At 34.7% G+C, this 14,244-nt stretch overlaps 1 protein-coding gene across 2 annotated transcripts in view; it reads right to left on the bottom strand.

Annotated features, from left to right (window-relative positions):
• LOC145678619 (putative acyl-CoA dehydrogenase 6) overlaps window positions 1-14,244 on the bottom strand; it is a 47,881-nt gene that overhangs the window by 12,192 nt on the left and 21,445 nt on the right. For both annotated transcript variants that reach the window (XM_081748971.1, XM_081748972.1), the window contains exons 4-6: window positions 12,654-12,768; window positions 9,386-9,545; window positions 4,330-4,469 (exon numbers count right to left, since the gene is read on the bottom strand). In XM_081748971.1, the coding sequence (XP_081605097.1) occupies window positions 4,330-4,469; window positions 9,386-9,545; window positions 12,654-12,768 (415 nt within the window). The remainder of the gene's footprint in view (window positions 1-4,329; window positions 4,470-9,385; window positions 9,546-12,653; window positions 12,769-14,244) is intronic.

A 14,244-nucleotide genomic window follows, 5' to 3' on the forward strand; every position in this document is an offset into this window, starting at 1 on the left:
AATAAAGTAGAACAAAAACAGAAAAGATAAGCTAAACAGAAAATGCGCCAATTTCCACCCTCGGTCCCACCAGGCTCATACCGGGATACTAAATCATCAACTTCCCTTGCCATTACCTACCTTATCTCTATAAATAGAAACTGAAATAAATTTTTAAAAAAGCAATTTCATCTGTTTTAGACTGAACGTGTGTTGGTTTTGTTTTAGCATATTTATTTTTTTAAATACAGTCCCTGATACTGTGTGTGCCTTGTTATATTTATTAATGCTTTTGTTAACAACTATTTCATTGTCAAAAAAAGTATATATTAACACTGTACGGTATATTAAAGTTAACTATGGTATTTTCTAATCTTGTTGAGACCAATTTGGAAGCTAACTTTACGAACATGGCATGTGTGTAGAAGACAGTGAAGCCGTTCTGTCCCATGTATGATAGACAACAGAAATGAAACGCTCATGTTCATTTTGTGTTCACACTATTAAAGTGCAGTGTTTGTGAAACATGCGTGAGCTGTATTGTGAAACATGCATGAGTGAGTGGAGTCGTGAGCGCAGTTGTTAAGCGGGTGTTTCTGTCCAATACATTTTACTGTTTTATAGTGGTGAGTAGACCAAATTTAAATATTTCTTTTATCCTTTGCGTTAACATAGTTGTGTTAATGAACAGTCCTGTATGTATTCGAACGGTTACTTTTGTTACGGCCGTCCACAGTCGTTTCCATTTTAAACATCACTAATACCAAAATATATATATTTAAATTCGCCTCACAAACACACAATACTTTAATTTTGGCGGGCGCCACGTCGTAGATATCAAACACCGCGTACGAATGAAATCAGTTAATATTGGTGGGTTCAAAAATTTAATACTTGCGTACTGACAGTATCTTATAGTGTGAAAAAATACAGCAAATTCATTTCGACCCCTTCCCTAGAAAACTTCTGCTGACGCCCATGATTAATTTCTGTATATATATTTTCATTATTTTTTAATACAATTTCATTAAGCTAACTGGTGATGCGTACCTAATTGGTATCAGCAAAGGCAGGGCAGTTGATAGATTTAGTATCCCGACATTCGCCTGGTGGGACTGAGGGTGGACTTTGGCGCATTTTCTGTTCAGCTCATCTTCCCTGTTTTCATTCTACTTTATTTAACTACTTCCGCATTGATCGCAAGAACAAGCAAAGCCTACGTCCCATCAATATCTGATTGACAGTCACTACTTCTCCTGAACTGTAGGGTCTATTATTTCTGATTCTGAACACTTGCAAACGAATGCTTCCACACGTCCTTTTCTATTCCCATTATTTACTCCTACAACAAGTTTGGTGCAATTATCTCTGAGTGATATCACGCCCTTCCCTCGTTAGTGATGGAACTGTATGTTGTAATCTCCAGTAGCAGTGTACTATAACAATTGTCTCTCCAAAGTAGTTGAATTGTTTTGTTAAAATGATTTTTCAAAAAATATAAATTATTCATATATTTAAATACAAATCTTGATTAACTTCAGCCCTTCCCTCCTTGGTTCCTTCTCAAAAACAATAAACTATGCTAAGTATGAGGATCATTGATTTTCTCTATAAAAGTTCAAGTTCATTCTGGTAATGTGTAAAGTGTCAAAAGTAATTTAATCAGAGGTGACACAGTAATTCCTTCCCATTCTGTCTGCAGCCGCTTGAGTTTTCTTTCCCGTGTGTTGGCTCCCATTAAGGACTATTGAACGCTGTGCCACGGGTTCGTGTTTTGTTCCATTTATTAACATAGTATCATAGGCCGACGGCATTTTGCCGCCCCGTGTGTGATCACGTTTCTTAATACACAAGGAATAACCGCCAAAAAGAACTACGGAATTTTTCAGGGTGGAATTTTCGGGTAAGTGATACTGAACCCCTTATTATAACTTCTCCCGAAAAGGAGTTTTAAGTTCAACGTAATGATTGGATTAATACCTACAACTGATGAATATAACTGATAAAGAGTGTCTTTTCTCGAGTACTTCGCCTTTTTTTTTTTCATTTCTTTGTTTCTTTTACAGGAAAAGAAACACATATCAATGACATTAAAGTGATAGTTTCTGCTTAAATCGCATATATACGGGATTATGGTCCTAGAGATGATCGAATTATTGTGAAAATGAAGGAACAACGTCTATGGTGCAAAGTAAGATTTTGTTTAAGAAAGTACGAGTAGATCTGGAGCTGGTCCCTTTCATGGGTTATCAATGTTTCCTTGTTTTTCCTGGACAGAGATTTTCTCCGAGTTGTACAGACCGATAGTATGTTTCTTACAGTCACACGCGTGAAAGCCGAAACAAGAGAAAGACTTTAACGTTACATCAAATAAATAGGGGGACCAAGGTGGCTCAGCGATAGAACATTCACCTCTGGTGCGTGGAGTCACTGGTTTGATCCCAGTTCCGCCACGTGGGTTCTGTAATGGGCAAATATCGTATGCGTGGATTTTCTTGAAGTTCTCGCGTTTCCTCTCACTTTGTTCACTGCATCGTTTCGTTCATTATCATCATCATCGTCTCCTTAGCCTCAATACTTAATAGTGGGACGTTAAACTAAAAAACGTTACTTTAAAAAAAATTGTACTTCAATCAAGTAGAGAAAAATGAAAATTAAATCGTTAATAATCCACGATTAACCCCTTTAGATTAAATGAGATATCTGGTTACTGAAAATGAATGATTATGAATGAAATAGTGGAATGAAAATGTGGGATCGAACGAGGGACGTTTAACAAATAAGTGCTCTACTACTGAACCACCGTGACCCCGTTCAATGATATACAAGTTATATGGTGATGATACTTTGTAGCCGCCGTCTTCTATCCTCTTTGCACATTTTATGAAAGATATAATTTGATTTTGAAGAAATATCTAGATCAAGCAACGGAGCCTTTGAAAGAAATGTTCTAGTGGTCATATTAGTGTATCCTAAAAATTTTAGCGAACGACCATGAGGTGACAACTGTATTTGTAGTCTTCCTCCCTCTGAGTTCGGAAAATGTCAAGAATGAAACATTTACCGTTGGAACACTCAGGAAAATGAAGGATCCATTGAAGTTTAAAAATGTTTTGCGTACTTCAGATACATTTCAAGTGTGACTTTTTTTTTCTTTTTACTTAAAATCTGGCTGCGTCAACAAAAACGTATGAAGCTAATTGTATTTTACAGAAATTAGTTCAGAAATTCTGCAGTTGGCAATCCTAAAGGCAGCAGGCTATTTTAAATAGTTATTCAATATCTGACAACAACCCAGGTTCATTTGTGTCTCATGCACTCTCCTTGTACAGCCATTTTGTTAAAGTTGATCGCTATGGGTAGCGCAGTTGTAGTATTTATCACAACGTTCTTATTTCAATATGCTAATTCTCATGATTGTTTGGTGCAGATATAATGAGGTACAACACCGGGCTCGGAAAAATATCCCAAAGTTTCTCATATCGGAGGATTAATAATTTGGATTATGCTTCGTTGTCCAACTTGGAAGCCAAACTCTCCTGCAAGGAACACTAACATTGCTTCCCTGAAAAATGTCCTGGAGAGAGAAGGGTACAATTTTTCTTTGGTACAGTACAATTGACAAGACAGCAATACTCACGGGCCTGTGTGACTACGCAAGGTAGACCTTTTGAATAACAAGTTCTTGATTCTCGTGCAGTACAGGAAATACGCACACTAAACAGTATATTTCCATAATTTCTCTTTCTTCTGAGACCTAAAACGAACATTTGAATCAAAACTTCTGTTTGCACTAATTATATTACAAAATATAGTCCATCCTTCAGAGTCCTCTCTCAGCTTGTAGGGCCTGGAAGAAAAGTAAATTGCGGGGCCAATGATGTTAGATTTTTGAAATCCAACATGAGTAAATTATTTTTCGCCAACTTCGACGTTTTCATATCGATGATAGTGCACTTCGCGACATTAACAGTAAACTTGCTACTTTTTCTGAAAGGTCTAGTTTTTTATTACAATTCGCAGAGTTCTTCAGCGCGGGCGCTTGAGTCAACTGCCCAATTTGCCTCAACTAAGGAATCACCTTGCCATACATTATTTTCGCGTATCTACTGCAAAATCTTGACAATTTTAAGACACAAATATCATATTCAAATGCACATGGTAATTTACTTTGTTCATCCACTGCAATTTTTTTTTCAATTTTAATTAGTACTTTAATATCTTTAGTTTCTAATATATACGTTGACCTCTTTTGGTGTTTACATTATTATGCAATAAATATGGAAGTAAAATCGACCTTATGTAAATAAAATTGTTAAATCATTTGATTTCTATATTAAAATCACTTACTTGTAACATCTGATATATAAATCCCATTCCTTCATCTCCTATAATATTGGTGACGGGCACTCGAACATCTTCAAAAAATATTTGTGCCGTATCCGATGACCTCATTCCTAGTTTATCTAATTTTTTCACAAGATGTACACCTGAAAATTAATTAATTAATTAATAACAATCTGAAACATAATCATTAACCACCTAAAAGTTGATTTTTATATAAGTAAAGATGCCTATGTTTATTTTCAATTCGTACGAACATCTTATTCAATACAAATACAGTGTAACTCCAGACATTACAGCAGAACATAGTAACCTCACCACCTATATAATTTCGCTTTTCTTCGCAGATACCTCCAATTTTCCGTACGACATACATACAGTTATCGAAATGATGAGAATTCCTTAACAAAATGATACCTACTTTATTAATACGGCGTCGGTACGCTTTTAGGCTATAGTATAGGTTGCATTAATTGCGAAATTGAAGTATATAACTCGTGAAACTTTCTTCATTTTTATTTCAAAAATGAAATCCCTATCCCTATATATTACATTCTCATTAAGAGTTTACAAATAAGAAATAATAATCAAATAAACAAACAACCCTGTACAGAAACAAGGAAGTATCAGAATTAAACTCTCTCAGCTCCCTTTTCGATCCGGTAGAAAAAAGCTGTTCTCGGTAAAGTGTTCTCTACAATACTGTCCGCTAATAGTTCATCGTTTAATACTTTAAAACAGTGGCTCTCAGAATGGAGTCTGCGACGTCTAAAAATTGAAATGTGTTGTAATAAAATGGAACTCATAGCTGTTATGAAAGAAGTACTTTTTCAGTTACTAAGAAGGAAGCAATTAGAAATTATACCTACGTTTGTAAATTTAAATGTTTTCCTACTTTACTAAATTTCTGGCCTGAAATCGGTCATCCGTTATATAATACTACTTCAAGTGAGAGAAATTCTTTCTTTGTTAGGGCACTTTTTCAAAAGCAGTTGTACACCAACTGCATAACGCCTCGGAATTGCATGGATTTCATTTTCAAGTGGCGGAAAGCTCTCACCAGTACCACCAATTCCAGATTTTTTAAAATAAAAAAGAAGTCAATGTTAGTCATTCCTATGCTTATGAACATCATGCCTCCCCCATTCGGGTATTTCTGAAAAAAAAATGAGAAACCCCTCCCAAAATATGTTCCAAGATCCGCCACTGCAAATAACTGTTAACCCAAATTGGTTTGCGTGTGTGCTGTGAGTAAGAAGAGTTGTCTAAAAAGGCATTGCAACATTTGGTGCCTTTTCTTACCACTTACCTATGTGAGCAGACCTTTTTTGTTCTTTGCAATATTAAAACTTTAAAGCGATATCGTCTTAATGTGGAATCAAACCTAAGATTGCTGCTGACAAAAATTATTCCAGATTTCAATACAACTATGGAAAAACAAAAAGAATTTCATTCCTCCTATCAAGTGGAACGTTGTCAAGTGGAATTCATTAAAAAAAGAAAAAAGAAAAAAAAGTGACTTTCAGTCTTGAAAGTTACTGTATTTTCAATTGAAATTTCGTTCACTAGGAAACAATTATGTATCTTTAGAATAAATTGCTTATTGCATTATATTTCTTAATCTTTTTCTTCTCAGTGGTAATTCTAATTAGTATATTTTTTAATACCATGTGAAGTTTTAGATAGCATTGCAAGGGGGTCCGCAGATCACTTCCTGACTTAACAGGGGGTCCGTGCTATCGGAAAGTTTGAGAATCACTGGTTTAAAATTTATATATATATATCGCGATATACAACATTATGTAGTAATTGTGAAAGCTATAAAAGAAAAACAGAGACGGTACAAAAAAGGTAAAAAAAAACTTACCGAGAAATAACAGGAAATTGTTTAATGCAAGGCAACACATAATTTTAAAAAAATGGCCTTAAGTGTTCAATAACATTTAAGTCCGAGTATTAAGCGGGCCAGAAGAGATGTTAAAGTTCATCTGAAGCTCCTCAAACCATGTCTGAATAGAACAACTTACAAAGAGTGAAAAAGTGGTTTGAGTGGACCGGAACTCGAACCCGGGATCTCCGACATACCGTGCCCATGCGTTAACCACTACGCCACCCAGTCCGCTTCCCAGAACAGCCAAACACTCTCTCACTCCTGCAGTCGGTGCTCTCCACTCAGACCACATGGCTTGTACCACAGCCTAAGCTGTTGTGCTTGGACAATCAAGTGTCCATATATCCAGTTTTTCGCTCTTTGTGAGTTGTTTAATTCGCACCTACAGAGGATTGTGGTGTGTAAAATAAATCGGTTGTTTCCTCCTTTCATTAATATACATGTCTGAATAGGTTTATTGGTGTGTATTGACGCTTTGTCATCTTGGAAGACTGCGTCGTGGTTGAGTAAGAACATCAATACTATACTGGCAATAATTTATCCTTTTCACCTAAGCTTGCTTTCCGTCCTCCATTCCTGATGCCTTGCCACGGGTTCGATATGCCGTCAATACCTTGGATACTGCTGATAGTACTGGTCTCGATATACCTAATACACTGGCAGTCCTGAGTATACTAACCGCGCATGCACAATTTGCCCTTTTTAAAAAGCAGAGTGATCCTCTATTTTGCACCACTAATGTCTGGCCTACTGCACTCAAAAATTCGTATTTTACGCCTTATGTTCAACCCGCTTCTACCCAATGCAGCAGTAACACAAGACAGGCTAATTTCATTAATACTACTAACTCACAAAGCTTACGTGCTATAATATATGGGTGTTTCCGTATTATTTTTATTTTGGTAATTATCTGTATATTTTGAAGTTTATCCAGTGTTTCTTCTGCACAAAAATATCTTGCGCTAATTAACTAATTATCTGCATATTGTTTATTACTATATCAGGGTTTACTGTGAAATTCTGATATTGAGTTCCCTGACTTTCACTCAAGGGCGTCATTTCACACTTTGCTGGGGGGGAGCACCACTTACATAAGAATTTCACGTTTTGTACTAGCATATTAGTACACAATCTGTTAAAGTATATGTATTCCTGGGGGGGGGGGAATTGCCCCCTCCTGCCCTCCCTAAATGACGCCCCTGCTTTTACTCGATTTCCATGACTAAGTGCGTAAGTTTTCCCTGACTCATGACACTGCAAACACTGCCATTTATGGTTAGGCTTAGAAAAAAATCATTTTCTTAATCATCCTCCATCATTACCAACGCTCTACTTTTTATTTTTAAAAATGCAATTTAAGCTTACATTCTTACTGTAAATAACAATTAAGAGTCAAAATTCCTGTATTTAAAATATAAAACACTTAATACCAAACAATAATTATACATAACGATATCTTTAATATCTCGCATTCTGAATACACTCATAAAGAAGTAAACATATAATTTCGTTTATCTTTGATTAACTAAAACCAACGAACTTTTTTTTTTTTTTTTTTTTTTTTTTTTTTTTTTTTTTTTTTTTTTTTTGTAGCACTTGAATTTACTATTTAATGTGTGCTTCAACTTTCAAAATTTGATGTCTTAACACCTTGCAGCGCTTCTCAAGTGCCTCTGAATTTACCTTGATTCTTTGAAGTGTTCCTCGTTGTTTTGTGGCCAGCTAAAAAATATTTTAAAAATTTACTCACTTATGAAATATAGCAATTTCAGTGGCTTTCAGCATATTTGGAAGCATTTCCCTGACTCATTTTAATTTCCCTAATCTTTCCTGACTTTTAAGGTCAGTGTGAATCCTGTATATATGTCCGCTACTTGATAGTCTCGGAACTGTGCATACTAAATCAACTTTCTTTCTATGTTGTGTATGTGTTTGAAATGATTTAGTTTAGTGAAACATCAACGAAGTCAGAATAAAATCATGTGTATATCAAAATTGAATAAATAATATTTAGTCACACGCGTAAACATGTCTCGCGACACAAATCTATGAATCGAAAGGAAATAAACTGCTACTGATATATCAAAATAGCTGTTATCCAAACTATTGTTTGTTAGCAAACACAGTTTTAAATAAAATAAAAAAATTCATAAAAATGTTACAAATCAATAGGATATTGGAAAATAATAATTTAACACCATTAAATATAAACATATCGTTACCGGTACATGTAATATCTACAGTTCTCATACATGTTTCAAAATTATTTTGCAACCGCTGATATCAGACACAATTTTCTCTTAATAGGAAAACATTCTGCATATCTTGTTTCTTTTCATATTTTACTGTATTATTGAATTACAACTAACACTGGAAGTGTTGATTATAACGCTTCCGATGATTTTCATGTAACTGACTCGTGATCATGGCAAATTTTTCTGTTCGGAAATCACGGAAAGAAGAGGACTTACAGTACTTGCTTCGAAAATTAATCAATAATGTATAAAATATCCGAATTACTTTCTACGTTTATGATAGATTAATTTACCTTTGGCTATACAAATGACTACCACTCTGTATGCTTTCAAAGTGCATTTTTATACACAATTCTAGCGCTCATATCATACACAATTCCAGCACTCATAACCACACTGCTTACAAAGCAAGGGAAAAGAAAGTAATATTGGTCCCAACCTGCGCATTTCCGCGTGGTGAGGGGGAGACTGACTGAAAAGTTAAGGGTGTTAAACACTGAGAATCAAACCAAGTAAAAAGTGTCTCAGTGCCACACGGAGAACTGAATGCAGTTACAGATACAGAAAAATGAATTTTAAGAAGACCACGTATAACTTCTAAGGATAATGATTTATACGCCAAACAAGTTGATATAAATTCAAAACAATGATAAAGGTAGATGACGTGGTAGAAATCCCAGAAAACCGTTGGTCCAGTGTTATTTATCGCGAATTCCTTGCATCAAGGTGAGTGCTCTTCAACTGAGACGATGATTCCACTCATACGTACAAGTATAACAGATGTAATCATTCGACTAATAAATAGTATTACTGCAAAAATTGTATAGTATCCTCCTGTAATCCTCGCACCCTGTAATGTATTGGTGTGATGATCACATATGCTTTGGATTTTTCTGTAATACATACTGTAAGATACCTTTGGTTTTCATGTCGACACACACCAGAGACTTATTCTTATGAGGTGCTCCTTTATTCGTGTTGACTAATAGACAAATCCAGTCTGCTTGATGTCCGTTGGTTATCCACATCTTTTGACCGTTAATAATTAAGTCATCTCCTCGCCTCAACGCAGATGTCTAAAAGAAGAAAAGAAAAGAAAATTAAACCTATAGTGATTCACCAAGTTAATAATTACTCACTGACTTAAAGATACTACTGAACGTATCTTAAATAAATAAAAAAAAAAAAAAAAATCACCTATAAACGTCCTGAAAATTTGTAGAAAGCTGCAAATGGTTTCATGGAATCTCTGCCCGATTCCCTTCTGTTATCAGTTGTTTTTTCAATTATTGAAGTTAACAGTGTTTCGACGAAAGAGTTCGTAGCTTTCTAGAAGTTTTTACGACGCCTAAAGGTAAGTTTTTAATTATTCACTGAGTTTAAATTTACCATTTAAATAGGTGATGAAAAAGTTGTTAAACTCGACACAACTTTCTGTAACATATAATTTAATCCGACAATTAATGCCTGAGATATATCCCTTTACAGACATTAACTGTGTCCCTTCTTCGGCTTACTTTGGAGAAGCTGCAAGAAACATGTGTTGCAGTATTACATTTCGATGAACCACCATTTTAGTTTCGGCTAGGCTGTTGTAAGTCTGATGGACCTTTATTTTGGTTATTACTCCGTGGTTCACACTATGTGCGTTCGGCAGAAAGTTAAATAAAAGATAACAGACGGAACAGCAAAAATTGGTAACAGTAACAGAACTTTATCAGGCTTCGATTGTCTTGTATATATATATATATATCTGTTTCGAATGAATTGTCGTACATATTTGGTTGCATTTGACAACAGTATATCAGTATTTGCGGTTTCCTATGGAGAAAATTAACTCGTCAATAGAGAAATGTTGAAAAAAGTGGAACACATAAGAACAAATTCGAGATAATTAAAAAACTAGTAAGGATAACCAGTAAGGATAACTAACAGTAAATAAAAATGGCTATGCTTTAAAACACACGGTTTCGAACCACTCCTTACCTTTTACTCAGTGCATTTAAAGAAAATTTATCGCTACAGAAAAGGTACGACAGAAAATTTTACACTTATCTATACTGTAAAATGAAAGTGACACGATATGTTTTTATCTTATAACACAGAAAGTACTCCTTGAATGTGCATAAAAGATTCAAATTAAAAATAATAAAAAAAAAAAAAAAAATGTCGACGTACATTACATTATTAGTTTGCTGAATGAATCGCAGTTCAAGATCGTTAATTGAATGTTAATTTAAATCGTCAATTAAGTAATTGTAATTTGTGATCTTACGTACAAATACTTACCAAAGACTTCTCATTACTTATAAGTTAGAAAGAGGAAGAATATTACTATCGAACTAAAAACATCACTTTTATTCTACAGGACGACCGAGAAAACATGCCCTTTTATGCAACGACAAGTTTTATTAAGATGTGCTGAGGAAGAGGTGAGAAATGCCGCGAAAACGTTCGCAGATTTTAAGATTTTTAAATATTTTAACATATAAGAGTCTTTATTTACTCGTAATAAATGTGTATCCCATCTTATCAATTAGTTATTATAGCAATGACAGTTTAAGAAGAAAATGTATTCTGAGGGACATGTTAAAAGATATGAAGAAAAGGATTAGAGGGAGGGAAACGACTACCACTGACTGACAATAAAAATGGATAACTTTAGTGTCGCGTCAAAAGGATAAGCGGAGGACTGGAATGCATGATTTGCGCACGTAAACTGGCAATGACGAAAGAATAACTATAATGATAATGACGATTGAATTTCGTTAAAATGTAGTTAGTTGTTACTCTTTTTATTAATTTTCATTGCTTTGCTTTAAAAATTCAGCAAACACCAACTTTACGCAGGATATAATAAAACGAACATGCGTCAAAATATTGTAACAAAAGGTAGTGATTGATCGAGTAACTTATCGAAATATAAATCACAACACAGATTTTGCAGAAACCACAGAAATCTTCCCTAAAATATGGCAAATATACTGATTAAAGTTATCAAAAGTGAGTCACCTATCAGTGGATCAAACTGAGCTTCTAAAGTTATTCTGCAATATAAATATGTTAGAGAAATTCATATTGGGTCTAATATTTTGCAAATACCGTGAACTGTTAAAACTTCCAAAGTAACATCAGGAAGAATGATCTACAATGAAATTAATTTTGTTTAAACTCAACTTACAGATCGGAAGTTTTCATAGATTGGATTTCAGATAAAGTATATGAGGAACGAAAAAGGTAATTTACATCGTTGTGTGGTGTAGTCAGTAAAAAATTATTCTATGGGAATACTCGGTCGAAAAGATGTAACTTTTCTTTTTAATTTTTTTTAAAGGCCAGCCACCCTGAGTGATGTTTACCCTGGGTTTCCTCATTCACATTACGCAAATATCGGAATAATATCTAACATATAGGTTCCAGGCTGCTTCCTCCCTTCCCCGGATATTGTACTTGCGGGGGGAGTCGTCCCTCATATGTGACAGGTTTAAGGCCATAGATACCGGTAATATTCAGAAACAAACAAATAAATAAATACGATATACATTTTTGTAATCTTCATTTAACTTTCGATTCTTTCACTATAAATTTAAATAAAATTACAAAATTTAAGGATACTTATGCTTTGTCTCATAATATCTTTTATCCTGTATCTTCTAAATCATACTTTAGGACACAAGACTTCTAAAACACAGAAGATTTACGTACATTTGTTTACAGTTTAACGCTACGATGGAGCTCTATTACTGAACGTGATTGTAAAGTACGATTTAAAAGACTCCCATCAACTCTTTACCTACTAGTTGTTCAATGACAAATCTCATGACAAATGGGTCAAAATGAAATATGCATTATAAAAATAGTGGAAAGTATTTTTATTTTTTCTCACAATCGACAACAGAAGAAAGTTCCATACTTCATTTACAAATGGCACATAAAGTATGTTATTGTCTTTCGTCGATGACTGCACATGACTTGCAATGAAAAGATTAAATAGCCCACACAAACCTATTTGCGGATATAATCACGTTTATCGAGCAATAAACTATAGTCTATATTACTGAATCAAATAAATTAATTAAATATCAGTTATAGTAAATTAAGTTGGAGGTGGCAGAAAATTAACATTATATCCTTATATTATTTAGTCTTAGGTGTAACGAGCAAAAGAAAAAAAAGTCGCCCACCTTAATATTTGCAACATCAGAACCAGCACCAGGTTCACTAACACCAAGACACGAAACAACATCTCCAGCAATTGTAGGTGCTAGATATTCACGTTTTAATTTGTCACTACCAAACCTATCAAGAAATGTACTTGTATTAAAAACCAATTATAAATCATTCGTTTAGAGCGATGAAAGACGCTCTAAAATATAAGTTACCACTTACAAAGAAATTCGATTTTTAAAAAAAAGCAAGGACAAAGGTTAAGATTTACGAAATATGATCTATAACTCTTACCTTTTTCACCTCCTTACAAGTAGACCCCATACCACTTCACCAGTGCGTTAGCAAAATACAACTACTGACATAAAGTATTTAAAAAGTAATGAGACGCAACATTGTGCATGAACCGACAACGCTGCTATCTCCACCTGCACACGGCAGTTAAGTTAACCCTTACCGCCGGTTCAATACAAGTTTGAATTTGCTCCAGTTGTTACACAATTGCTGAGAGCATCTGAAGTAAAGATGAGTTTATAAGGTGCGTTACGAAAATAGACCGGCAAAAGTTTAAGCAACGTCATGACATAAAATTTCGTGTACAGCTTTGCGAATCCGCTACTGTAACTTACGAAAAATTATGAAGGGTTTACGAAGAACATTCCCTATCCACGGCACAAGTTTTTAGAAGGTCGAGAACAAGTGGAAGACGAATGTCGCGCGGGAAGACCTTCAGCCTTAAAAACGAAAGACAAAGTGGAAAGAGTAAAGTCAGATCCTCGTTGACGGTGAGAATGATCAGTAGTGAGTAAATCTGAACATGTCTACCGTCCACCACATTTTAACATACGATTTGGACATAAGAGAAGTACGTACCAAGATGTTTCCAATCTCACGACTGAGCAAAGGTGAATCGAAAGAAAAAAAGCCGTGGTTTTTCAGTCCTCCAATTCGCCGGATCTCAGTCCCTGCGACTTCCCTTTATTCACTTTACTCAAAAATCACTTGAAAAGGCATCTTTTTTGGTACTTTGGATAATATCCAGAAAAGTGTATCCGACAAGCTGAAAGACATTTTAGCAGCCTTCCAGCACTACTACAAAGAACGCAAACAATGTCTCCATTGCTACGTAGTTGCCCAAGGGGCTACCCTTGATTTGTAAAAATAATAAAATTCATAGTTAGGAGAAAATTAGTCTCATTACTTTTCTAATACACCTCATATAGTAGGGATGAATATAACATATTGATACAAATTTTAGCTGCTAATAAGCACCAGAAACATGAAAAAAGCAAATGGAATTGTGAATGTAAGAAACTGATGTACAGTGTCTTGCATTAATTCCAAGACCCACTTTTTTTCGAAACAGATGAGAGTACAACAGTTCTGACGTCAACTATGTAAATCACGTTAGGAAGTCTGTGTTTTTATGGCATTTCCAGATCATGACTCCCACCTCTTCTTGAAATAATCCATCATTGGATCAACACCAACTTTTTCAAACATAAAAATGGATAATGTGAGCTATCAAACAACGAACTCTCCGAGCCAACTTTTTCAAACATAAAAATGGATAATGTGAGCTATCAAACAACGAACTCTCCGAGCAAT

Source organism: Thermobia domestica, chromosome 2 (genome assembly GCF_964235325.1).
Source record: "Thermobia domestica chromosome 2, izTheDome1.hap1.1, whole genome shotgun sequence".
Classification (NCBI taxonomy): Eukaryota; Metazoa; Arthropoda; class Insecta; order Zygentoma; family Lepismatidae; genus Thermobia; species Thermobia domestica.